The sequence below is a fragment of the Aphelocoma coerulescens genome, chromosome 3 (genome assembly GCF_041296385.1).
Source record: "Aphelocoma coerulescens isolate FSJ_1873_10779 chromosome 3, UR_Acoe_1.0, whole genome shotgun sequence".
Lineage (NCBI taxonomy): Eukaryota > Metazoa > Chordata > Aves > Passeriformes > Corvidae > Aphelocoma > Aphelocoma coerulescens.
Window position 1 is genome coordinate 98,465,037 of NC_091016.1, and position 26,445 is coordinate 98,491,481.

At 38.6% G+C, this 26,445-nt stretch overlaps 1 protein-coding gene across 1 annotated transcript in view; it reads left to right on the plus strand.

Annotated features, from left to right (window-relative positions):
* Window positions 1-26,445, plus strand: part of EYS (eyes shut homolog) — a 750,542-nt gene that overhangs the window by 692,004 nt on the left and 32,093 nt on the right. Inside the window, exons 41-44 of the mRNA XM_069011357.1 lie at window positions 3,675-3,847; window positions 16,812-16,994; window positions 22,159-22,325; window positions 22,516-22,660. Of these exons, the coding sequence (XP_068867458.1) occupies window positions 3,675-3,847; window positions 16,812-16,994; window positions 22,159-22,325; window positions 22,516-22,660 (668 nt within the window). The remainder of the gene's footprint in view (window positions 1-3,674; window positions 3,848-16,811; window positions 16,995-22,158; window positions 22,326-22,515; window positions 22,661-26,445) is intronic.

Here is a 26,445-nt window from a genome sequence, read left to right on the forward strand (position 1 = left end):
ACCTATGTCATTAAATATTGAACCCATTGTGACACACAGTACAACCATGGAATCATAGAATCATAGAATGCTTTGTGTTGGAAGGGACCTTAAACATCATGATTAAAGGGTGTTGAGTGTGCTTCTTTTCAGGGAAGCCCTCTTGCATAAAACTACACAAAGGGCATGTATAGTGCTGTCATTGTACTCCCACTTTAGAAATGGAAAAAGCACAGGAATATAGAAAATTATACTCCGCTTTGGGCAAAAAATACACTGTGTCACTAGAGTACAGATGATGTTTGTCACACATTGTAAAGAGGGATTATAATCTTTTACAAACAGAAATGGTTTAGAAGTCAAAAACAGGGTTTTACCAGCTGGTTAAATACACCTGTGACCATATTACTAATGTATTACAATCCAGTCTCCTCTGTATTGTGCAATATTAAAATAAATAATTCACCACAACTTGTGTTGGCACCCCAAAGCTGTCAATATTATACAAAACTTTGATTTCATTAAATCAGGTCACTGATGTATCAGGGATTCAAGGAGAGAAATTGTGTTACTGAATTACCAATACCATGTCATATCATGCAAATAATTCCTGGTGATTTTCTTTCCAATCTAGTATCTAAACAAAAAATCAAAGGAATACTTTAACATGGGAAATGGTAATAGAAAATATGTCCCTTACCATTTCAGATGATTATAAGAATGTCAGAGAATAGTTCATTTTCCCTACACTTTCTTTTCCTGTATCATAAGCCTGGAGACATGAGGTGATGGTGCTCTAGAAATACTGTTCTTGTCTCTTTCAATCCTTTTCTACACTACTTCTGTCTTTTCTCCCATTTTCTCTCACTATGTCTTTCTTTATACGATTCTGAATAGTTAGGGTTTGGGGTTTTTTTCTCTATTTACTCCTGGACTTTGTCAGTGTTCTCGTGTAAAATCTGGAGGTTTTTTTGATATGCAACATATACCATGGCTGCATTATTTTCTTTTGATGGCTAATAAATCTGCATCCATATTAATAAGTAATGTAGTTCAATAGGCATAGATTTGCAGGTCAAATCAATTAGTGCTGAGGACCCAACATCCCCATTATTCATGTTGCAAGAAGCTTTGACTCACACTAGACCTGGTCTCGGTCCGAATGCCAAATCCACAGCTGAAGCACGTGAAGTGTGAGACAATCTTCTGGTGTAGGTTCATCAGAAAGAAATTCAGTTCATGTACTCTAGAGGCACAATGTGGAACAAGGCATTCCAACTGGGGACAGCTAAGAGGTTTTCTTCAAAAGCATGCTCTGGATCTGAACTCAAACACTAATATAGTCATATAACACATTTCAGCAAAACACTCCAAATTTGTTTCTTGCTTTGCAGCTTCAAAATTCTGGTACTTTCCTTGTTTTTCACTTTCTTCTGCTCTTGTGTGTAATTATCCAGTAACTTTTGCTTGGAGTCATTCACAGGTGTACAGCACAGGCAAAAGATATTACTGTTCTGATTTTCCGCCCCCTTTCATTTGCTTCTTGCATTTATATAGAGTAGCAGGTTATCATGAAATCGTGAAATCTACCTGGGAGAAGTTCCTGGTCATTCTAGCATTATGTGTTTCTTCCATCTGAGATTAATTCAGTAGAATATAGGAGATCCTGTCTTTTTCTTAACCTAGTACAGTGACAGTGTGCTTTGAAAGAGAGTAAGTAATTTGTGACTTTGTATACTAGTCCTTGTGAAATGTCTGTGATAATTTGTTTTCTCTGTGGTTTTCTGTTATATTTTCAAGCTTCATATTATTTTGTAGAACTTTTTAAAAACTGTTTTCTCTGCCTCATCAGGAATCACTCTTCTTTGTTATTAGAATGTTACTGCACCAATAGTGAAATGTCATAACATTGCTCATTTTGTTAACCATAAATTCCTCACAATTTGTTGTGAAACCTGTTATTTTTAATCTTCTCCACAACAGCAAAAGCAAGACTATAAAAAGAAACAGCCAATGTTGGCATATGCAGGTCATTAAAAGAATGTATGAAAATTATTTCTTTAAAGGTGAAGACTAAAGTCTGTGTCTTATGGCACTCAGCAGCAGTGATCTATCTTTTCTTCTATAAACAAACTGAAATACATTTGATAATTAAAAATCATCACCAATGATTGTAGGTTTCCAGGGAGAATTCAGTTTATTAATGCTTTTTTTTAATTAGCTGAACTGTGTAATGTTGATATTAAAACCACTGAAAGCGTGATTCTCAATGCTGCACAAATGAAAGCAATGCAGTGTTTCATTTACATTCCTCTCCTGCTGTCTGCAGCAGATCTATAAATAGAATAGGCTATACACAGAAATTTACTATTGCAGCTGATAGCAATTTTCATTTGCCAAGGTGTCTGGAGGCATTATCCATGAGACTCATTCTGGTAGACTCTCAAGCTGAGATCCTCACTCCCCAGCTCAGTGGGTGGTCAGTTTAGGAACACGCTAATCAACTGCACAAGGACTGTCACAAGACTTACTGATTTCCCTGTGCTAAAAAATACGGAAGCTCTTTCAGCTCCAGATTGTCTTCTTTAACCTGATTGCGTAGATATTATAAGCAGATAATGGATTTTTAGAAATCACATGTATTTGACATTTTATCAGTGCTCATCCTAGTGTTTATACCATTATTGGAAAACCAAAATGACTGTGATTTGATACAACATACGCCATGTCTTCTGCATTCATACCCACGGGTACATGTGACCTTAAAAAGTATAAAGCAGACATGTTTCTGTTCAATACTGAGGATGTACATGAATACTGAGCAATCACATGAACTGACCTATCTAGCTGTCATCTAATTTTGGCCATAACATAGGGAGAAAATCAAACAAGACCTTTTGTGAAATTATATTTATAATAAGTGATAGATGGAAACGTCTTGGACTCTTGTTTTCCTATCTGTTTTTGGTTTTCCTACCATATCTGTCATTGTGCTATCTTTGAATACTATTAAAAGAAAAAGGTACAATCAGAATATGCACATTTCTAAATGTTGGTTTTTTCACCCCTCAAGACTGATTATAACTTATTTTTACCCTTGCCTATTCTAATATTCTTTCTGTAACTGAGAACATAAGTTATATGATAGCAGAGATATTACCTGTTTATTCTGTTTCAATTTCAATATAATCACTACTTCAAGTGTTCATATTTCAGGATTTTTTACATCCTACTGTATACATTCAAGCTATATGTAGTACCTGAATACACAAATGATGTTTCAATTTGCAAAATAAACTAGTAGTCTTCATTTCTCGTACTCACATACTTTCATTTTTTCAGACATAACAGAAGATCTGTTTTCCTGTAGCAGTTATTTTGACTATGTTATGAAAGCAGCAGCACAAACAAGCACTCACAAACTAGTGAGACATTAGAAAAGTCACATATCTCATCATGAAAAGAAAGATAAATTAAAATATCAAATTAAACCCAAAAGAAACTGTCAACTCAAGTCACCAATAAGGCAATCAGGCATGTCTAATGCCAGGAACATTAGTAAAACTAAAGAGATCTATCACAACCATAAGTCAGATGACACAGATTTTCTGTAAGTGTAAAACCTATTCTGCTTGTTTTGAGTGCATTTTGGTACTTATACTTTTTTTGTTGTTGTTTTAATTTAAATTTGCAAGTGATGAAGAAAATTGGTATTGTGAATGCCCTAAACTCTACACTGGAAAACTCTGCCAGTTTGCGACTTGTGATGAAAATCCATGTGGAAACGGTGCTACATGTTTTCCAAAGTCCAGGCAAGATGTTGTTTGCTTGTGTCCATATGGAAGGTCTGGCATCCTCTGCAGTGATGGTAAGATCCATTTTCTTCATGAATTGGTCGTAGTTTCTATCATTTGTAGAAGCTGTGGTAAAAAACAAGTCAGATGCTTTGAAGGTAAAACACTGAAAGTCACCACCTCCCCACCTAAAACCAGCCCAAAATCCAATCACAGACAAAGAATGGCTGAGCTGATCACTGTTCCCATACGTTTTTTCATAAAAGTTCCAGACAGGGAAAGGGAGACAGAGGGATCAAAGAAGCTGAGACTTTACTCAGAGAAGCTGGGAAACACCAGGTAGCATCTGATGATTTAGTAAATCACCTGGAGAAAAGCTAAGAGATTCAAGTGAGAGCTCCTTTGAAGAAATTGATTTCTCCTGTAGTTTGATTTTTCCTCTGCTTAGGGAAGCATTAATTTGTACATTTCGCATATAAATGCAGTTTATAAAGAATACATTCTGTATTATAAAAATACCACCAAGTACCATAATTTGATTAATTTTTCAGGTCAAAAATAAGGACAAATTAACACTTACTAAGTGCTTTGCAATGAAACAGGAGATGGGATGAAAGGAAAATGATAAAGCAAAGTAAATAGGTCACTTTGACTAAGATTATCAAAGGAAGGACTTTTACTCCTTAAGCACTGATTATAATGATAGTTCTAGGTCAGAAATTCCTCTGTGTGAACATCCAAGGTATTCTTTTCCCCTAACAATGAATGTAGCAAGAAATAATGATTGAAAAACCTACACAGAAAATAGTCACTGGTTCTGAGCTTATTCAGTGGTGCACATGAAGTGCCTTTACAAATAAATATTAAACAACAATCAGGTTGGTTTTGTCATATCATATAAATATTTAAGTCTTATGTAAACTTTTTATTTCCAAAATTTTCAGTAGATGAACATTTATGTTTTATCTGTTTTCACGTAACCACGATACTTGATAGCAAATAGAAGAGGAGAGTATGTGAAACATGTATGATACTTTCTTGGCAACCTTTCCTAGCTTGCAGTGGCAATATACTGGGACTTCATTTGCTGTATTTCTAGTCATCCGGGCTGCATTTCTTTGTTCCTTCTCAATTCCACTGCATCCTCTTTAAAATGAGGCTTGAGAGCTGATTCAAGGTGATATACTCAAGATGTGTTAATGCCACTGCTTTATACAGTGGTGTTTGACATTTTTCTGTTTTACGCTCTGCCCTTTACTTAACCAGTTCTTCCATTCTGTTGTCTGAGTACACTGATGTATTCATGAAAGTGCTTATTAAAACGTCAAACACCTCTTCCTTTGAATGCTGATGGTGAGGTCAGAGCCCACCATTCTGTATTTAAGGCTAGGACTGTTCCTGTAATCTAACCCAATTATTAGCTGTCAACACTGAGTATCATCTAATGCTTTTTCCCTGTTCTTGTTCAATGAGGCTCTTCTGCAACACTTTGTATTTAACTGTCTCTAAATTAAGAGACTACATAAAAATTGAGAGCCTAAATTGAGAGAAAGTACAGAAATCCAGTAGTTTGATTAGACTACAGAACTGGAGTCTTTGAAAGCACAGAAAGAATTAATTTTAATTAGTGGAAAGGGAAAACTGTCTGGATCATCACCATAAGCAAGCAAAACGGGAAAGAACACACAGCTTTGTAGGACAGAGTATAAATCTAAGGCAATAAGCCCACAACATAAGAAACTATTATTGCAATATGAAAAATTATTTTATTGAACTGTGTCTTAAGAGTTTAGAAGGAATAAAAATAAACTGAGAACAGACAGAAGTCTTAATATGAGCTGCAAAAGGCCCCTTCATCACATTCTCTAAAACAAAGAGGGGAGAAAGAGAGCCACGATGCAGTGGAGGCTGGATGTACCCTTATGGATATCCCTAGCAGCATCAAAGCCATACTTCTGGGGAGATATTTGAAGATAATGATAGATTGCCTAATTAAAATGGTAGAACAATTTAAATTATTTTAGAAGCAGAAGGCAAAGTTAATTGTTTACTATGACAAAATGTGTGTCCCAGATAATAAATTTAATAGAAAGAAGTGGTCCATAAAAATTAAGGCATAGAAGGACACATTTTAAATGAATCATCTTTTGTTTAAGGTATGAAATAATATTGTTTCTACTATTCAGATTATAACCTAATGCTTGCTACTTTGTGTCTGAAACACTGAAGAAAAGCTGTTTATCAAAATGTTTATCAAATAATAGTTGGTCTTCATCAACACAAAACAAGCAAGATGTCACAGTGATTATTTAATAAAATGAATATAAACTACTGTGCCAAATAGAATTGCAATTTCATGCTGCTCCTACCAATAGAGATCATTTACAAAAGACAAAAGATAAATAAAGATATGGACAGAGCCATAAAGAAGCTCACAGATACAGATCTTGCACGTATCAGAGCTCCAGTTGCCATCTGTTAAGGCTTGGAAGTCATACAAGGAACAACAGCAATCTTTAGAAGTATTTAAGGAAAAGTTATAATAAAACTATTCCCACTATTAAATGAAAAAAAAATAAAAATAGAAAAAAAAAAAAAGAAGAAAAACCAAATTGCTTGACATGACAAGTTAAAAATACATCATTTTATGGGAAATGCATAACATTCAAAAAGTGAAGGAAACTATAGGACTATTTTAATATGACAAATGAGGCAAAAATGGAAGGACAGATAGTATCTTCTGTTAGACAAACCTATATAAATACAGAAAAATAGACAAGGTCTGGGAGTAACAAGGACTTTTCTTACGTTTCTGCATCAGATGGAACATACTGCAGTCTAAGCAGGCTGGTAACAATGGCTCTGAGTTTATTTGAGTTATGCTATGCTAAGGAATGAGGGCTTGGGTGGATCGATGCCGCATTTATTCCACAGGGTCCCTCATGGAGACGCTCAGGCGGCGCTCTGCCAGCACCTACACGTGCCCACGATCTCACCTTCGCAGGCAGTCGCCAACAGCCCCTCACACACAGTCTGTGCATGAACCGGAGACAGAGAGGCGAGAGGGGTTCTCTGCATGCAATTCCAAGGTGTTTAATGGTGCAAACACACTTGAAGGGAAACAGAGACAAAAAACCAAGAACCAAGCCCATGCCAGTTTTATCCCAAAGGGTCCCAGGGCTGGGCAGAGCATCAGAAGCCAATGGTCTGAGGGCCAGGGGGCAGAGACAAGGGTGAGTGACATAACAGGGGCCAATGGGAGAAGGGAGGGGAGGGGGGAGAGAGTCAGTAACCAATGGAATCTCGGTGAAGGGAGAACTTTCTAGCACAGTGGTTTACGGAGACACCATTTCGAAGTAACATAGGGGGTGTAAAGTGGACTTAGCCACCGCAACACTATGCTTGTTTCAGACATCAATAAAAGCTTCCTAAAAGCATGTCCATTTTTCCAAAAATACACAGCAAGATGCATTATCTCTCACTACACATTTTTCTTGCTTTTATCACTAGATGACCACATTACTTTGACTGCAAGTTGACCATTATACATTGAAATGTCTCTCAAGAACCTCCGCAGCTACAGCGTAATGGGCCAAGGGGAGAGGGGTGACAATATAAAACATAAGAGGACAGGCTATGTTGGTCAGGTGGAGGACAGGGCCAGACAAGCATTCTGACCAGCCAGCTATTTACATGGGACTGGCCCTTTTTGTCTCTGTATCTCTCTATTTTCCCCACTTGTTCCTCCACAAAATCACCTAATTTCCTCCTTTAGACATCCATAAATCCTGTGCTATTCCAAAATGCTCTTCACTACATCCCATAATCTGTCCCACACCCCATGGCAGTTACATCCCTCTGTCCAAAAGGTGATCCAGTGTTGACTCATCATGGGGTGTGTCACACCTTGGTACTAGGGCTGAAGGTAGCCTGAGAGCCCTGGGAGGGGTCTGGATATGGTGTTCCTTCCTCTGAATCCTTAATTTGGGTTCCTGTTTGCTGTCGTGCTCTGTGCTCCTCTGGGATTATGGAGATGAACCTGTGACGGACTGGTGGCTCCTGGGGTAGGGCTGGGACTTGACTGTTGATTTGTGGAGTTAAATGCCTCCGAGACTTCCAGCTTGTCTGAGGGGTGGGGTGGAGGGGAGGAGAACACCATCAATATGCAACATTTTGGAAAAGAGACTTTGTCTACAGGGGCAGATTGACTAATTCCCCCAAGTGACTTTCTTTCTGCAGATAAAGGGATCTATATCATTTAAACTGAATCCAGTTATTGAGCTCTGGCTTTTCAGTAGATTTGTGTGAAAGCAGCCAGCATTCAAGCCCTTAGTCTGATAAATTTCCTTTCATATTTAAATTAGTAAAAAGTTGCTTGCATTTTCTTTTTTGCTGACTATAAATCTCCTCTAGTGTTTAGTATCACGGAGTTGATTACAGTAGTTAAATTACTACCATCTCCGTAATCAGGCTTTATTTTTTTTTTTCTATTTTTGTTACCACTTCTATCTAAACACAGAATGGAGGCATTTCCTGGTTTGTACAGGAAATTGATACATTCCGTAAAACATAAGATCAGTATGTTTGAAATATTGCAAGAAATAATATAATGAATGAATATAATCTTGAATATAATGCAAGAAATTTTGATATATAAGATGCAGAAATTTTAAATAGTAAATATCAGTATATCATTGTACTGTGAAGTTGTATTGGCCTCATAAATGCAAGTGAAGCAGGAATGGTTCATTCACCAAGACTGGAAATGAACACCTGGACTTCTAAACTGTCTATGTTGTTGGTAATTATATGTCACACAAGAAACTGAGCTCTTCTGGGAAGCTGTTGGTCATAACATGAGGCCTTTTGCTAAGCCAAGAATCAAGAGCAAGCACTTTGTAAGTACAAGTTTGAAGGGAGAAGGATTTCAAAGGCATGTGCATTGCTAAGATGAGTAATTGTGTCATTTACAGTGTTTCGACCAAACTTCAGTGGTTTAGTTTCACATATGTTCACATATGTGACAACATGAAGCAGAGTCCTAACTGTGACACTGTATTTAGCAAACACACCCTGAAAAGGGTCATTCGCAGCACACATTCACAGCAATCTGTAAGGTTCTTCCTTGAAACATTTCTGAGCAACACTTATGGTAATGTTTCACAGTCCAAAGGATTCCAGCAGGTTTTCTGTAAGGGTGTATTCCCCCATGTATAAAATTCATTTCAAAGTGTTGAAGTGGGAATAGTCACTTGCTTCAAGTTCTGTAGAGTGAAAATCAGCCTGCAAGCGAATTGTTTCCATGCAGCTATGTTTGGCACACAATGTCACCTTCAGAGTTGTTTGGGTCTGCAGACTGAATTGTGCAGTTTGGTGACAACAGATGCCCAAAAGGAATTTCCTCAGCTAAAAAAATCTGCTTTGCAAGGTTCCTGGTCAGTGAGAAAAGACCTTGGGGAATGCTGATCAGAGTTGCTCTTCTTACTGTTTAAGAGAATTTATTTTCTGGGTCATTTTGTTTTCACTGGGCCTTAATTTCTCCCACCCCTCCAGTGTGAGGAATGTCAGAAAAATTGTAAAAAACATGCATAGGCACACTCACACACTATTAATGTCACTGCTGTACTGACAGTTTTTCAGAATCATATTTTCATCTCTGAGCAGTGAAATCACTTATTATTTCAAATTTCAGTTCCCAAAGTATAACTCTGATGACTCCATGATTACTGATGCCACAGGACAAGTAAAAGGAATCTATAAGTCCTGGAGGTGGGGAGGGGAAGGCATACAGCTGAATGACCCGTTAAGTGGATCACTAACTCCTGATACAACAGTCTTCCAGACTTCATGAGTATTTTAGTACCACCTTGAATCCTCATCTGGCACTGCACCACGCTGCTGCTCCAGCACCCCTTATCTTTTCCTCCTTGGACTTTCCAGAGTTTCTAGTGAGAAAAGTGGGTTTGCATGGCAAGGTTACCCTGCAGCCCATGGTTAAGACCATGGTGAGGCAGCTGTTCCCCTCCAGCCCATGGAGGCCCACAATGGAGAAGATATCCACCTGCAGGCTGTGGAGGATCCCAGCCTGTGACCCCACGGGAAGCCTGCACTGTAGCAGGGTCTGGCAGGACCTGTGGACCCATGAAGAGAAGAGCCCACACTGGAGCAGGTTTGATGGCAGGACTTGTGACCCTGTGGGAAACCCACGCTGGGAAGAACTGTAGCCCTTGGAAAAGATTCACGCTGGAGAAGTTAATAGAGGACTCTCTCCCATGGGAGGGACCCCGCACTGGAACAGGGGAAGACCATGAATAGTTCTTTCACTGAGGAGGAGGGAGTGGCAGAGGCCTCATCCACAACCCCTATGCCTCATCACCCTGTGCCAGTCGTGCAGGAGGAAGTAGAGAATTCAGAATTCAGAAGTGAAGTTGAACCCAGGAAGAAGGGAAGGGACAGGGGCAAATGTTTTAAAAACTGGTTTTATTTCTCATTACCCTACTCTCATTTGATTGGCAGTTTTTCCCCAAGTCAAGCCTGGTTTTCCCATGACAATAACTGGTTGTCATGGGATGAGCACAGACAAGCCCTGCCTTAGCCTCAGAATTCAGCAGCAGTTTAAATTTAAGGAATCACTCTGGTCTACAAGTTCTAATGATGGCAAATCTAATCTATTAATAAAATGAATAGTTTCTTAAACAGACAAGAGACAACAGATGAAAGATCTCAGTCAGAATTACTTTCTACACAGTATAAAGCTAAAGAGCTACTAGTAGATTACAGCATAACTTAAAACAGTGCACTACATCAATGGACCTACATTAAAACTAACAAAAGAAATAGTATTGATTAGGAGTCAAATGTAACTTACCACTGGAATGATAATAATGTGCACAGATTCCTTCACTTAATCCCTGGGGAGTAACTGTGAAGAGTCCCTACTCACAGGAGAAATTCCACACAGTTCCAGGAAAATGTACAGGTTTCTGCTTTGTGAAAGTTTGGAGTGGCTTTTATGATCGTAAAGTGAGGTGTCTGTCAGTCAGAAATCTGACTTATCTTCCCAGATCTCACTTCAACATCAAGGTGTTCATTGGCAGCTGGGAGGTGCCAGACCATTGTTAACCCCATAGTGCCAAAATAACTCACTACAAGACAGCTTGCCTTGCTTGAGTTACCTGATGGGTTAAGTAACAATAGATAAGTTTGGTGGGGGGTGTAATGCCCTGCTACACTGGTGAGTGATCTTTCCCTGTCCTTATCACAAGCCACAAAATTTTATTCTAGTTTCTCTGTCCATCTGAGGAGGGGATTGACTCAGCTGCTTTGGTGGGCACCTGGTGTCCAGCCAGGGTCAACCCACCACAGCATGGAATACTGTAAAGTACAATACTTGGTAGTAATTTCCATTCCTTTTTCAATATTGTCTTTGCAAATAATTTGTCTTTGCAACAGGCCTGTGTATCACTTAGGGAAGACTGGCTTGAGAGCTGCTCAAATGAAAGGAATTTGAGGTTGCTGGTCAACAGTGGCTGAACATGAGCCGTGTGTGCCCAGGTGGCCAAGAAGGCCAATGGCATCCTGGCCTATACCAGCAATAGTGTGGCCACCAGGACCAGGGCAGTGATTGTCCCTCTGTACTCAGCACTGGTGAGGCCACACCTCAAATGCTGTGTTCAGTTATGGACTTCTCACCAAAAAAGACATTGAGGTGCTGGAATGTGTCCAGAGAAGGGCAATGAAGCTAGGGATGCTCTTTACAGCTACCTGAAAGGAGGCTGTAGAGAGGTCGGGGTCAGCCTCTTCTGCCATGTCTCAAGGGGCAGGACAAGAGGAAATGTCCATAAAATGCACCATGGGAGATTGAGATTAGATATTACCAAAAAAATATCATTGAAAGAGTAATTAGACATTGGAATATGCTACCCAGGAAGGTGGTGGAGTCACCATCTCTGGAAGTGTTTGAGGCATCTGCATGTGACACTTTGGGGTATGGTGATTGTGGTGGTGCTGGGTTTTTGGCCAGACTGGATGATTGCACAGGTCTCTTCAGACCTTGATATCACTGTGTCCCACAGCCATAGGGAGGAGAGGAGAGAAGATCCAGCAGGCAGGAATTGTGCAGCAAGATTGATTTATTTAATTATTTTACAAACTCTTTTATAGACTTGGACAAAGGATCAGCCACCCCCTGGGTGGATTGGCTAGAAATCCTAAACATCCATTGTCAAAATATTTTTCTACTGTACCATAAACATAGTTCTACAAGGTCGCAGGTGTTCATAGTTTATAGGAGTTCTGCTATTATCTTCGTGAGAGAGAAAAGTATCCCACGGGCTTAGAAAGAAGCAAGAAAATTCTTGCTAGCAGCAATATTGTATCCACACCCTGATGATTCTATAATTGTGTGATTCTATGAAATATGAGTAGATCTTTAGGAGAACTGCATACTATTCATCCCACACTGTATATGGCTGCTGATCCTGGAGCCAGATACTGAGCTGGTAACTGTTCACAGTTAGACAATGTTAATATAAAGACGTGTATAATCTGATTGCAGTTCTGTAGCCTGAAGTCTTCATTTCTTTCTATCCCTTTAATCTTAGTTTTTGCAGTGTATTGTAAAGCTGTGGTCCAAGATGTATTGCCAGTGAATTCTGAAGGAACATTAATTTTAACTCATAACAGTAAATTCAAAGATAATTAAACCATTATTCTCTTTTTTCTTTGTCACTTTATTCTCTTCTCTTTGTTAAGATTTTTTTCAAACTATAGCTGGTTTTTTTAACTCCCATTTTTTGTGCTCAGCTCTGATAAGATGTACAACATTAGGGAAGTAAGTAATCAACCATATTGATACATTTATATAAGGGGATAACTTGCCGTTATTTGTTTGTGAGCCAATAGGAAATATCACACGTTATTACTTCTTCAATACTGGGAATGCAGAAAAGCACAATGATGAATGACATAGAACTGGCAGAGGGACACAGGACAAGATCAAGGACAAAAAGTTGATAAAAGACTTCAGTACTCTGTCAGAGCAGTGTGTATTTTAAGCACAGTGTTAATTTGGAGTGTGTGAGCAAGGCTCATAATCAAAGACATTGGGAGATGTCTCCGTTCTTTGCCTCTTCAGACTGTGTACTGCAAGAGCAAGAGTAGGAATCAGTTTGGATGATGTCCAGACATGAAAAATAACCCAATGAGGTTAGCTGAGCCCTCCACTATTTCAACCATCCCCAAACATTTTATAGATAAAGTTTAAAAGGACTGTGTTTCAAGGAATAGATTATACAATTTTCTGCAGTCTTGGCCCCATAGCTTTATAATGAAAAGATGGAGAATAAAAGGAAAAGGTGGAGCAAAAAACAACAATTTTGCCAATCACTGTATTTTTCATACAGGGGTATTATTTTTTTTTCAATTTCTAAGTTAAAAATATGTAAGAGTATGGCAAGCTAGTCTGCATTAAAATCAAACTAATGAAGGTCATTACATGGAAGGAATCTCAAAGACTGAGTGTTTTACAGTGATGCACTTTTACTGATGACTTTCACTTTTTTATGTGATTGGATAAAGATCTCAATAAATAATACTTATTGTCAAGAAGAAACATGATTAAAAATGCGGTATAAAATCTATAAGTGGCAGTTCAGAGACAGATAAAATATGGAATAGCTGTCAAGCTAGATAGATTGAGTTAGCCAGAAATATAAGCTTTTTACTCAGTATTAATTAACATTTCTAAATACATTTTATTCTCCAGAGACCAGCATAGGGAGGACTATTTGCAAACATTTACTGCATGTGCCTACCTGCTAAAGATAGGGTGGTTAATTAGACACTGCATCTGACTTCTGCTAGGTGTGAGAAACTTCTTCAGCACAGTGGAGAAAACTGTGAAGAAGTAAACCAAAATAATGTGTAATGATTTCCATTAAAAGTGCCTGTGGGACTCCTATTGCCTCAGAAAGTATTATTCCCTTTCAGGACCACATGCCTGATAGAGCTATAGCTCCATGTGGTGCTCATGCACCATTTCAGTTTGGATCCAAACACCATGCATGCACAGGGAAGGACCGGCAAGGAGGGGAGCAGGGCTGGGATATGGCATCTGGTTAACAAATGCTGGTAGTGCTTTTGCAAGTCAACAAATAAGGGCAGTCCAACCAGAGAATTTGAAATTTCCTAAATCTGTTTGTGGGTCTGAGTTGCTCCTCTAGAGGAATGTGCCCTGCTTCCTGCTGGCCTCCTGATAAGCTACCATTATGTAAGTGTTTGCCCAGATATTTGCAAATTTTTGCAAATTATTTCATTTCTAAGTGTCCTAGAGTTAGTCTTTCAAATCAGAAAAAAAAGTGCTTCCTTGATTTCACAGAGAATGAGTTCAGAATTTCACAACCATTTAGCTTTATGGTAGTGAAGACAAGAGACAAAGATCATGCAGAATGAGAAGGGGTTTCAGGATACAGAGCAGGTAGACTTCAGCCCACCTATCCTTAGAAGTCTGAAATACTTTTACTTACAACCCAATGCTACCTTTTTACTCAGTGGGGTGAAGTAAGCATTTTGGAATACTGTTCACCTGTTCTGTATAAGGAAGGTGTTTTATGTGAAATCATACCCTAAATGTGCTTGATTTTTCTACTGACATAAAGTGCAACATTAGGTGGTCAGCTGCTACATAGACATCTATGTCACAGATCATAGAATCATAGAGTTATGGAATGGTTTGGCTGGGAAGGGACCTTAAAGGTCATTCTGCTCCAGCCTCCTGCCATGGGCAGGGACACCTTCCACAGTGTCCCTCCAGCCTGAGGAATCCACAGCCTCTCTGGCCAACCTCTTGAAGGGCCTCATCTCCTTCACCGTAAAAAATTCCTTCCTGATATCTAATCTAAACTACCCTCCTTCACCTTAAGGCCATTCCCCTTGTCCTATTCCTACAGGCCCTTGTGAAAAGTCCCTCTCCAGCTTTCTTCTAAGCCCTCTTTAGATACTGGAAGGCTGCTACAAGGTCTCCCCAGAGCCTTTTCTTCTCCAGGCCAAACAATGCCAACTCTCTTAGACTCTCCTATGTCTTCATAGGAGAGGTATTACAGCCCTGTGATCATCTTAGTGGCCTCCTCTGGATTTATTCCAACAGGTCCATACATTTCTTGCATTGGAGGCCCTTTGCCAATCTTAATCCAGCTTTATATGGAGTGCTAGAAGGAGCGAGCAGAAAGGCAAGAAAATAACTCCCCAGTTAGAAAGCTCCAAGAAAACAGCTGAGACAATGGCGCATTTCATGCTGGGGATAAAGGGTTACTCCCTGTTGGGAATAACTTGTCAGGAATAGACTCTTCAGTGATCTCTGCCAGCAAACCAAATTACCTGGCTCTGTGGAGCTACATGAGAGAGTTTGCTTTTCCCATTATAAACTGAAGCAGGAAAAGACAATAAACACAAAGGACTCCTTTATTTTAAAATTTTCTTGTCTCCTAAATATTTTGTGGTTTATTAAATAAGTGTAAAGAAACAAACAAAAGGGGGGAAAAAGAAAGAAAAAAAAAGGAAGAATACTTCACAGTAAAGGAGCTGCCTGTGTGTCATAGCTTCCTGAGTTAGCAAAAATACAGAATTTGAAACTTCTAAGGGAATATGGGTGGATAGAAACTAACATCATATTTAAATATGGGGGAGTTGCATTTTGCCTCCAATGCAGCACATGAATCACAAAGGTCTGAGACTTGAGGTTGTGTTCAGTCAGACTCATTGCCAGTGTCTTTCTAATAAGGACAAAATCACTGCTCCATATGGAAATTTCCTGTCTCCCATTTAAGATCAAGAGCAAGGCATAATGTGCCACTTGTGTGGAGTAGAGCTTAATAAATGGGACAGTATGCTCTGCACTGCTGCAAACTCCCAGTCTGTGCTAGAAAAGGTTTGCCATGCCTGTGCCTGCACCTTTTCTCAGATGCAGGTACCAAGGCAATGTGTCTGCCACTTCAGTGCCAGTACAGCAGGTTTCCCAGGCTGCAAATTTAGAAATGGATTCCACAGTCTAGAGATGTTGATAGCATTTTCACAATTACGTGTTATTGTTTCTCCCACCCTGTAAGCATTCAGGTGCTTGGATGTACTTAGACTAGTATAGATTTACTTGGGGAGTATTATAATTCTTTACCAGCATTTCCCAGTGTGGTTTGTGCATGGTGCAGCTCCATATTCTTTTCTCCCCCAGTCTCTCATCCTGCCTTCATTAATAAAGCTGTATCCAGCTACATTTGGTGCACAGGTTGGTTGGAGGTAACTGCTCGAATCTTTTAAATCTAGTCCCATACCCAGTCTTTCAGGATTAAGTTGTCAGTCCCCTTTCTCCTCTTTTTACTAAACCATATTGTCAATACAAGCATTGTGTGATCTCTGAGCGTCAGCTCCAGGAACTGACTACAGCAGCCTGGCTATGCCAGCCTTCAGGGCCATGTGGGTACTTATCACAAGTGCTCTGTTTCCTGTACAGACATGTATAGGCTTGATTTTATTTGTAATTCATGTAGGTCCTATTCACTGTGCTGCAAATTCATCCTTTTATAATGCTTCTTTTTATTATTTCCTCTACCTGTGAAGAATTATTATTATTCCATAACTTCAACAGCACATCCTTGTACTCACTTTCACTCAAATGCCTATCAGAGATGGCATTTCTTTTAACAGGAAAATTTCTTTTTGTATTTTCTTTTGTCAGTCTGAGTCTTGAGTAAATATTACAGTGTACTTTTATTTGTAACAATGTTACCTAGAATCCAGAAGATGGCAGTAGTTGCCAATAATTCATTTTTTTAAATAAGCTTATTTACAAAAGCTGAAAAGTAAAGATATTATCCTCAGAGGAAAGCCAAACTATATCTGCATGTGTATAAAATATTATAACATATCAAATTATTAGTTTCATTTATAAGTTTTTAAGTTCTAAACCAGACTAGGAAATAGAACTTGTAAATACATGTGTTAAACATTTTTCCCTAACATTAAATTTATTATTTTTTAATCCAGCTATTAATATTACTCAACCAAGTTTCAGTGGCACAGATGTCTTCGGCTATACCTCATACCTAGCTTATTCTACAATCCCAAATATCACCTTCTACTATGAATTTCACTTGAAATTTCAGTTGGCAAACCACCACTCAGCTTTACAAGATAACCTGATTTTTTTCACTGGACAGAAGGGCCAAGGTAAGCTTTATTTGTATTACTTATCCTTACAAGCTTTCAAATACTCATTAAGCAAGTAGGATAAAAATATGAACAGGGTTTTCTTGATTCTTTTTAGGATATCATTTCATTAGTGGGAAAATAATTTCTTCAAAACGGTATTGTTTTGTAAAGACAGAGTAATCAACCAGGTTGTATAAATGTTTTTTTTCATTAAGGAGAAATAAAATTGCTTCCAGTAATTAAAGTCAACAGTTAATCTGACATAGTATATTTCTGAACACAATAAATGGAAACCAGGAGGTCAAGGTTCCCTTTTTTTCAGTTGTAAACATAAATTTCATTGTTGATCATTGAGCTCTGTGTTACATAAAACAGGAGACCCTAAACTCTCAGATGTCTCACTGCAAGTTCACCCAGGCTATCTACAAGTAAGTTGAGCTACAGTCTATATAGCAAAGCATTCAACTTGGTCTGATTAACACAGCTGAGAAGCAGGTTATGTAGCTCTACTTACAGCATTTGTACTAAGATTTTAGCAATACTGAAGGTGTCTCCTCACAGCACCCCTCTGCAGCAAGCTGCATGGCACAGCGTGGCATGGGCTAAAATAGTAATACTGCTTGTGTTCTGTCCATCTCAGCATTACTCCAAACAGAAGCCATAATATTGATGAAGTTGAGAAAAATTTTATATAATTTGACACAGACATAAAGCAGTCATAGATCATAGATATTTCATAAGTAACTTATTTTTATCTTAATTGTTTCTGCAATTGGATCGTGACCTAACTTTTTGGGTTTGGAGCTGTCCTGTGGGATTGTTGAAGCCTAGGACGGAGGTTGGGTGATGTGTCTTAGGTCTAAACCCATCAGAGCAGGAGAGTGATTTAGGTATGTTAATAGAAGTCTCAACCACTACAGTAGACGCTTTACCATATCTAAAACATCACATGAGTTTTGCAGAAATGGCCCTTGACCTACAGGAACCCTACACTTATGCTGAACAGTATCAGAAAATTAATGCTTCAGAAGGATGAAGGAGGGGAGAAATTATTATTTACTCTTTTAAGATACTGAGCTCCCAAAATGCATAATTAGAAATCAGTTTTGGCGGGGCATTATGCAGTTACATATATATCTAACAAAACAATTGCAAGATATCACATCAGTGGTTTACACGGTGTCTTCATTTGCTATGTTAATACATTTGATATTTTCTTAGGTCTTCCCTTCTATTAAATTTCTTTACTTAAGTTCCTATACCCTCTGGGGCTTCTTCTCCGTTCTCCCTGTGGCAGACTTCCAGGAGTCAGACTGTTAGTCTATTGCAATGCAAACTAAAACTTGTTAGCTTAGAACAGCTCAGCAGTTTATCTATGATATAATTAAGTCTGCTGCTTTTCATTTGCAAAGATCCTGTCAAATTTAGCTAGTGCAGCTCAGCAAATCAACTGCACTTTAGTGTGCCATGAGACCCTAGTACTTAATTTATCAGGTTGTTTACCCAAATTAGCCTAACACAAATCGGTATCAACCACTCTGAATGCATTTAAAACTCTACTTTTATCTGTGTGGAAATCAGAATTTGCTAAGTTTTATTTCCAAACTTCAGCAAAAGACACAGTCAGACCTGGTTGATCCTGCTAACTGAACTACATTCACATTATTTTAACTACATCCAGGTATAACTCCCCATGCCACGTTTTATTTCTGTGGCAGTTGCCATTCACTCGCAGGCAGCTTTTCCTTTCATTTGCTATTACAGTTCACTCCCAGGCAGCTTTTCTTTTCACTCACTAATTATTTATTTTTGTGGATGGATGAAATATTGTCTTTCTTTTTTGGGTAGCTGAGTAGAAACAGCACACAGAGTTGAAATTACCTAAAACCTTTCCATCTAATCATTCAGAAAAGAGCACTCAAAAGCCTGTATCTGCATCATTAAATTTTTATAAGAAGCTCTGTTGTAATACGAACACAAAGAAAGTGCTAGAACATTCTCTTCAATGACATGAATGAGCCACCACATTCAGTCATGTTTCTGCAACCTTGGGAACTGAATTTCAAGTACCTGTTTGAAACATTTCCAATTGTAGGAAGTATAACCAAACAAAAATTATACCAATTAATTCACTGTCTTTATTCAGGATGGAGAAAATGCAAACATGAAAAATAGAACACCAGTGGTATGAAATAATCTGATTCTTTTTCAGTTACAATAATCAAAAGAGAACACAAAAAAAATTTGCTTAAATATAAAAGATACATTGCACTAACATTTGTCTCAAAGGCCTGCCTGCAGGGTGTACCCTGTACTGTCAGAAGTCATTGTGGAATGTAGCTCTTGGAATCATATTTGGCTGAACTGAGTTTAAAAAAAAAGGTCTTACTGGTGTCATTTTTATTAATGAGAATACTAGCATTCTGGGCTTATTATGCAGTTGTCAGGCAGAAACCTGGCTTTTTATTACTTTGCATATCATTTGTGTGTGTGTGAACACTGCAGTACGGCAGTCAGGCATTTCTGCAGCCCCATGTCCAGCGATGGGTGGGCAGCAGCGCTCCTGCCAAGGGCAACAGCAACAAGCACAGAGCAATGAGGTGATGGTAAAATGCTGTTGGAAATTTGCTATTTTCTCATTAGTTTAAATTGTTGGGGAGACTGAGCACCCCACATTTGAAATACCAGAAAGCAGTTTCTTACCAAGAGAATATCACTTATTTCCCCAAGAAAGTGCTCTTGTTTTAAAAATTCACTGAGTATTGAACAATAATGCTCTCAACAGGAGGAGCATGAGGATTTTCACAATCAGTGATCTTCCAGTAAGGAAGCATTTTTAATATTTAATTTGCATCTTCCCCTTTCTCCATTTCATCCCATTTCTTTTAGTTAGCATTCTCTTGCAGCACCCTACCTGCAAGAGTAGGTGGCAAACCATGGGCATCGATTTCATGGCTAACCTCTTGTGAGTTAGTGTGAAATTCTGTCCCAATACATAGTTAAAGTTAAAAGTTGTCTCATTTATGCAGACTATTAATATTATTTTATTCTGCCCCAACCCTGACAGAGTTCAAGGCCAGGTTGGATAAGGCCTTGAGCAACCTGATCTAATCAATGGCGTCCCTGCCTATGGCAGTGGGTGCTGGGACTAGATAATCTTTGGGGTCACTTCCAACCCCTCAACAGTCTATGATTCTATGCTTATCTTCACTTCAATTTTTTTCACTTCAAATCAAGTCTGTTTGGTAGAGTGCTGACACTGTTGCACTTCCTTAATACACTTTAATTCTGAAAAAGCATTTTAAAAGTTCAGAAACCCTTTTAAATAACAGTTTGTCTTTCATGTGCTTCCCCTAGTTTTGCAGGTCAGATCACAGAAGTACATTGCAGACACTGCTGAAAATAGAAACTTGAGTAAAAAGAATTGTTATTTTCAGTTTGGAAGTCCTTCACCAGTAATGTGCCAGTGTAACTAAAAGCAATGGAATTTCATTCAATCATGAACAAATCATTGTAATAAAAAATAAATAGTGTTCGTGTTCTATACAGCTGGATGCAACTGCACACTTTCTACAGAGGCAATGTATTCATATCCTTTGGAATAAGGATTTCCTTTTCTTTCTCTATATATTCCTATTGCACCAAAATAGTAACTCTATAGAAAAAACAAACTTCTGTATAGAAAAAGCACAGTGTACAGCAGGTTCACTTCCAGAATAAGAGATAAGGGAAATATGGCAGTTTTGGCTGTGAAGCAGCTGTGTACAGAGCTTCAGTGGGAGGACAATATAAGTAGCATTGTTTCTTGGGGAAAAGCCTACTTTAACTTTTGCAAATGAAGAAAATTTCCCATGCATTTGAAACAGGGGCATCAAGACACATTTGAAATAAGGGCATTGAGACACATTTGAAATAAGGGCCACCATGTGACATTGGAAGAACAAATAGGAGGAGACCTTCCCTGGAACAAATACAAAATAAGACAGCCTTATGAAAACAGAAGAAAATATCAAATGAAATACAGTGTACAGGCATGAAATTGAGCACTGAATTGCTTGAATTCCCAGGAGAGTAGGGAAAAGAAATGGATGGCTTTGAATTTCGATTCAGGACATCCTAAGGCAGGAGTGAGAACATTCTTCATTTTCACCATTGTTCATATCCTGGTTCTTTTACCATACCAAATGTGTGTGCTGAAGAAAGGTTGGGATTGATAAAAAGACACAAGCTGATCAGGTTTTGTCTAAGCAATGGTGGTTCCTCTTTTGCATGCATGAGAAGAGAGACTGAATTCTCTTTAATGATGCCAGTGTAAAAATGTGTTTATTTGTATGAACAGGAATAGGTCCAGGAATTTAACTCTCACTCATGGGCTCTATGCCAGACTTAAAATCCTTCAAATGAGATTTTACACTGGAGTTACTAAAAGCACAAACACTTATAGCATGCAACCTTAAATGTAAAGACATTAAATTATATACGGCAAACTGGCAAATTAATTAGTTCTAACCTGAAAGTAAAGAAGGCTCAAAGAATTAAAGCACTTGGCTGACCAAGGAAATTCCATCAATGAACATCCTAGAGCCATCTTAATTGGGGGCAGGTGCAATAAAGTCCCCAGGTGCTGTTGAGTCAAGGGCAGCTGAAGGAGCTTGACAGAAGCTGCTAGAGCTTCTTCACACCCATGTCCCTGTTACTTCCCTTGCCTCAGAGCAACAGGTGGCCTTTGGTTTTGAGGCTCTTGAAAGCATCCTGGAATAGGATTAAGTCAGAGCCTATTCTCACATGCAACTTGAAATTTCTTTTTTTTTTTTTTTTTAAGATTTTAGAGAAAGTTTAAAATTTATTCATGTTCCAGGGGGAAGGAACAGCAATGACTGCTAAATCCACCAGGGTTGGCAGGTTTTGTCAATGTCACTAACTTAACTGTAGTATGAAAAAGATCTTGCTCCAAAAAGCCTATAAATGTTTAAAATCTCTGCAGTTTCTATTTTAAATCCACAAGAATACTGGAAATAATCTTACAAGTTAAACCATGAATATTAGAAATATATAGGAAACTGATAACCTTCCTGGCTAAAATTTTGCTAAACATACTTCTCAGTGGATTTGGAGTATATCTTGCACACTGGCGTTCACTAAATCCTGGAATAAATAGTTATCCTTTTTTTTGTCTTTTCAGGTCTGAATGGAGATGATTTCTTGGAGTTAGGCCTCCGTAATGGGAGAATGGTATATAGCTACAATCTAGGTTCTGGCACAGCAACAATCATTAGCAAACCACTTGATCTGACACTCAATATTCATGTCATCCATCTTGGCAGAAATCTCCAGAAAGGCTGGCTGAAGGTAAAAAAGCAATTCCTTTAGAAGGATTGAAGGATAGCTTTTAGATGAAGTGTTCTCTTTTCACATTTTATATGAAAAATTTATTTTTTTTTTCTGCTTCCCTGTAAAGCTGGGAGGATTGTCTTCACTAGGAGTTCCTAAAAAAAGGCAAATTCCTTTGTTGTAACAAATATTAATGTTTCGTTGAAAGGTGGATGATCAGAAGAATAAAACAGTCACTTCTCCTGGGAGACTGGTTGGACTCAATGTCTTCAGTCAGTTTTATTTAGGAGGCTATCATGAGTATACTCCAGAACTCCTACCAAAGGGACCCAGATTTAAGAATGGCTTTCAAGGTAAAGTTTACATCATTTTCAATTCCTTTTAATACATGCATCAGATTCTAGATCTTCCTTTCATAGGCAACTGAAACAATCTCTGTCTTACCAGGAAACAAACTACAACCTCCTTGGCTGAATTTCCTGTGGCTTTTTCATTATTTCACTATGATAACTATTACAGCTGGATATGGGGTCAGTAGCTCTGACCCAGGAAGAGGTGACCGGTCCAGAGAGATGGTCCCGAAAGGAATCACCTTCCCAAGGCCCAGTGTCTTCCTCTCAGCTGCTGGCAGAGGGGCCCTTGCAGAGGCTGTCAGCTCTTTAGTGATTGTCAGCTCATGATTCCAGCTCAGCTCTGCAGGGCACCTCCAGGCCAAACCAGACCAGAGAGAGACGAGAAGGCCCGTGTGGCTGGTTCCGCACAGAGGCAGCTTTATTGTTGGTCCCCTCCAGCGAAGGGGAGAGCCAGGGACGAGCTCTCTCCCCCACAGAGCCAGGGGGCTTCCTTTTATAGGGATACAGGGGACCAATGGGTTACAGAGGGTCTGGGACAGACCAGTGGGTTACAGAAAGATCTGCATAGTGTCTCTCAAAGGATTGTGGGTCTGCCTTTCCTCGCCATGATCCAAGAAGTGGCTGCCTTTTCAGGGAGTCCTGCTGGGCGATTGTGAAATCTCTTGTCTCAGCAGAGATCCCTCCAGGGCAAGGGCTGGGCATATCCCACAATAACTAAGGAACCATGATGCAAAAAGAGGCTTTGCTAAATAATTTTAATACTTTCTGTTTCTGCTAAAATGGAAGTTTGCCATTGTAATGTTTGCCATGTAATCTCTTCTTATGAGTCCCTGTTCTACAGCACCACTTCAAAAGGGCTTTCTTTCTCTGGAGTAGTTTAGGTTCTTCTCCCACTGTGACGGGCAGTGCTAGTTTGGGTAATATCTTTCATGCTGAAAATTTCTTTCTGAAAGAAATCTTTTGTTTTTTCCTGGCATTATGATCTAGGTCTCTAGACAGGACTTAACTAATTCCTCTTGCAAATATTTATCTAGCAGATAATAATTTTTACCTCAAAGGTGATATTTGAAGCTTTGTTAATCTGTTTTCAGCTCCTATCAGATCAGCAGTGAAGCAAAGGACTTGTTCATAACACTTTATTTTTCTTCTTTGCATCCAAAGAAACAATGTGCTTGATATTTGCGAGGTAAAATTTCAATTCATTTTGAGCACTGGAAAGCCTTTTGATTGAAAAGAAAACATTTTACAATAGTAAAACAGAGTTTGAGTTCTCAATTATGAAAGTGAGGGTACATTATGAAAGGCAAGCATAGCAATAAAACTCACTTTCGTACACTAAAACTCTGCATTTCCATTAAGACCATGTAACTGCTTAATTTCCAGCTATTACTTTTTCTTCTTACACTGAAATTTCTTCAAAATCAATTTCATATCCTATAGTCAACTTTTCACTCAGAATATCATATGAATTAACATCTCATCCATCTCTGTCTTTTCAGGAAGTATGGACTGTATAGTTATACTTTTCATAGCCTCTTAGCAGCTTGCAAATTGGCATATCATAAAACATAATGTCTGTGTGAGTATTTTAATACTCATACTTTAATATGTGAAGTACTTTTGAGTGTTATAAACATGCTAATGTTAGGGGTGACCAATAGGAATCTCTGGTGCTTCACTTTAACCACAAACGTGAATTTTCCAGGTTCCTCGTGTTCCAAATATATTCTAATGACGAAATGTCTACAAATTCAGTATGAATAATCTTTTAAAAACCAGAAAGTCCATGTACTGTTAGTTACCATACTATTTCTTGTATTTACTCCAAAATTTTGGCAAACATAGCACATAAACAGTTTTCTCTTTGTCTCTATCATTTACAGTATTAAGTCTACTACATTTGCTAATTCATTCCATGCTCCAGTTCCCAGCAGTAGCTTGTCTCTGTCAGCACACTGACTTTCAAGGAATCTGCACTTCCCTATGACCAATTTCTTATGATATTTTCTTAAGTAGTCAGCATCTACAGCATCTTTCTTCTAGCTCAGAAATCTCCCAAATTTCAGCTCTCAGGATCTTCAAGTTCAGAAATAAACCTCTATAGACTTTTTCCAGAGTGGGAACTGCAATACCACTGACAGAGAGGAAAATTGTGAACTATTTTACTTCAGCCAATCTACAGCTGTAGGGAACTCAAAGAAACTCTGGAAGTGACAGCCAAGATAAATTTATCTAGCACATAGTTGATTAAACCACTCGGACTTTTGGAAACCTGCTGTTGGCTGCTTTTAAAGACATGATTTATTAAAACCATTTTGCTTCTAATACCAGAGTGTACCTCTCCTTTTGTAAGAAATCACTACTGGATGAAGAAACATTGAGGCCAGCCATACTGCTGCAGACTAAATGTCCCCAGTGTCAGTGTGCAATAATTTACGATTTTTACTCTGTACAACTACAGTTTCAGACCATTTCCTCCCTGAACTGCATGCCTTTAGCATTTGTTCAAGTAATTTCCATAGAGGAGGAGTAAACTGAAAATAAATTTATTTAATAAATTGTCATTTAATAATCAAAAGTTGTGGAATTTTTAATTTAGGATGTGAATCAGCATCTAGAGATCCTTTTGAAAGGCTGAAGGATGTTTGATGGTACTGTAAGCAATTTGCAAAATTTCTTTGAGTGCCTATGAGTGAAGAAACTGGTAAAGGTAGAGGTCAGATGAAGCAGCCAAGTTCATGTGGACTTTGAGGTTGTGCTTCATCTGAATTTGAGGCTCCTTGGGGGGTTACAGGAACCTTTTATAAATGGGAGGGTTTACTTAACTGTTTAGCTTTTTTTCATTTCCTATAACAGTGTAATTAAGGTACGTTGTGAGTTTTCTGATCACACTGCAGATGATCTAAAAAGTAAAATGTGGGGTGTAGGTGGCTGAAAGTCTTGTGGCCAAAGAGACTCAGACTGGTCATTAATGGACAATCTGAAATGGGAGTATAAAACCAACTGACTCATCTTCATGTACAACACAGCACTATGACTCACCTACACAAAATGAGACAGAGAATTATTTGGAAAAAGCTGGAAGATACAGCTGAATTGCCAACCCTTCCATCTCTGAGAGAGGCAGAGAGAAATCTGGTGCCAGGGACAAAACAAGAGGGAGAGTTCTGAGGTTTCATGGTTGGTGCTGTCATGACTGCAGGATGCAGTCTCTAGCCATAGATGCAATTGATGGAGAGACAGGGCTTTCATCTAGAAATAAGTGAGGAGCAAAGAAAGAGGAGCAACTGATTGTTCCTGTGATCCTGTTTATAAGCAGGATGAAGCATGGCTATAGAAGTAATCTGATGTTTGACAGCAAATACTATTAAAAGGAGGAGTAAATAGGCTAAAGAAACTCTTACCACAAATCTGAAATGTTGAAGAACCTCTTCCATGCTGAAAGAGCCACCTCTTCACATAAATGATTTTGCAAAGTAAATAAAATTCCAGGTACTGCAGTCACTTTTTAAACATGGAGTAAACCCAGAACACAGTTGAGTTCCAAAAAGATACAAATATAGCCTTTCAGTCAAAGCTTAAGTTCATAATAAGTTAGAATACATTGCAAGCCTGTCAGGGTTAAAGACTACTTATCTTTATGTTCCTGCACCACAGATGTCACAGAAGGAAAGTGAGTTCTGAACTAGCTTTTAGTCAGTGCTGTATGATCCACACAGGCCCTCTGGGTGTTTGGGTCACAGCTTTGAGAAGTCCTGAGGAGTCACTGTGGGGGCCATCTTTTA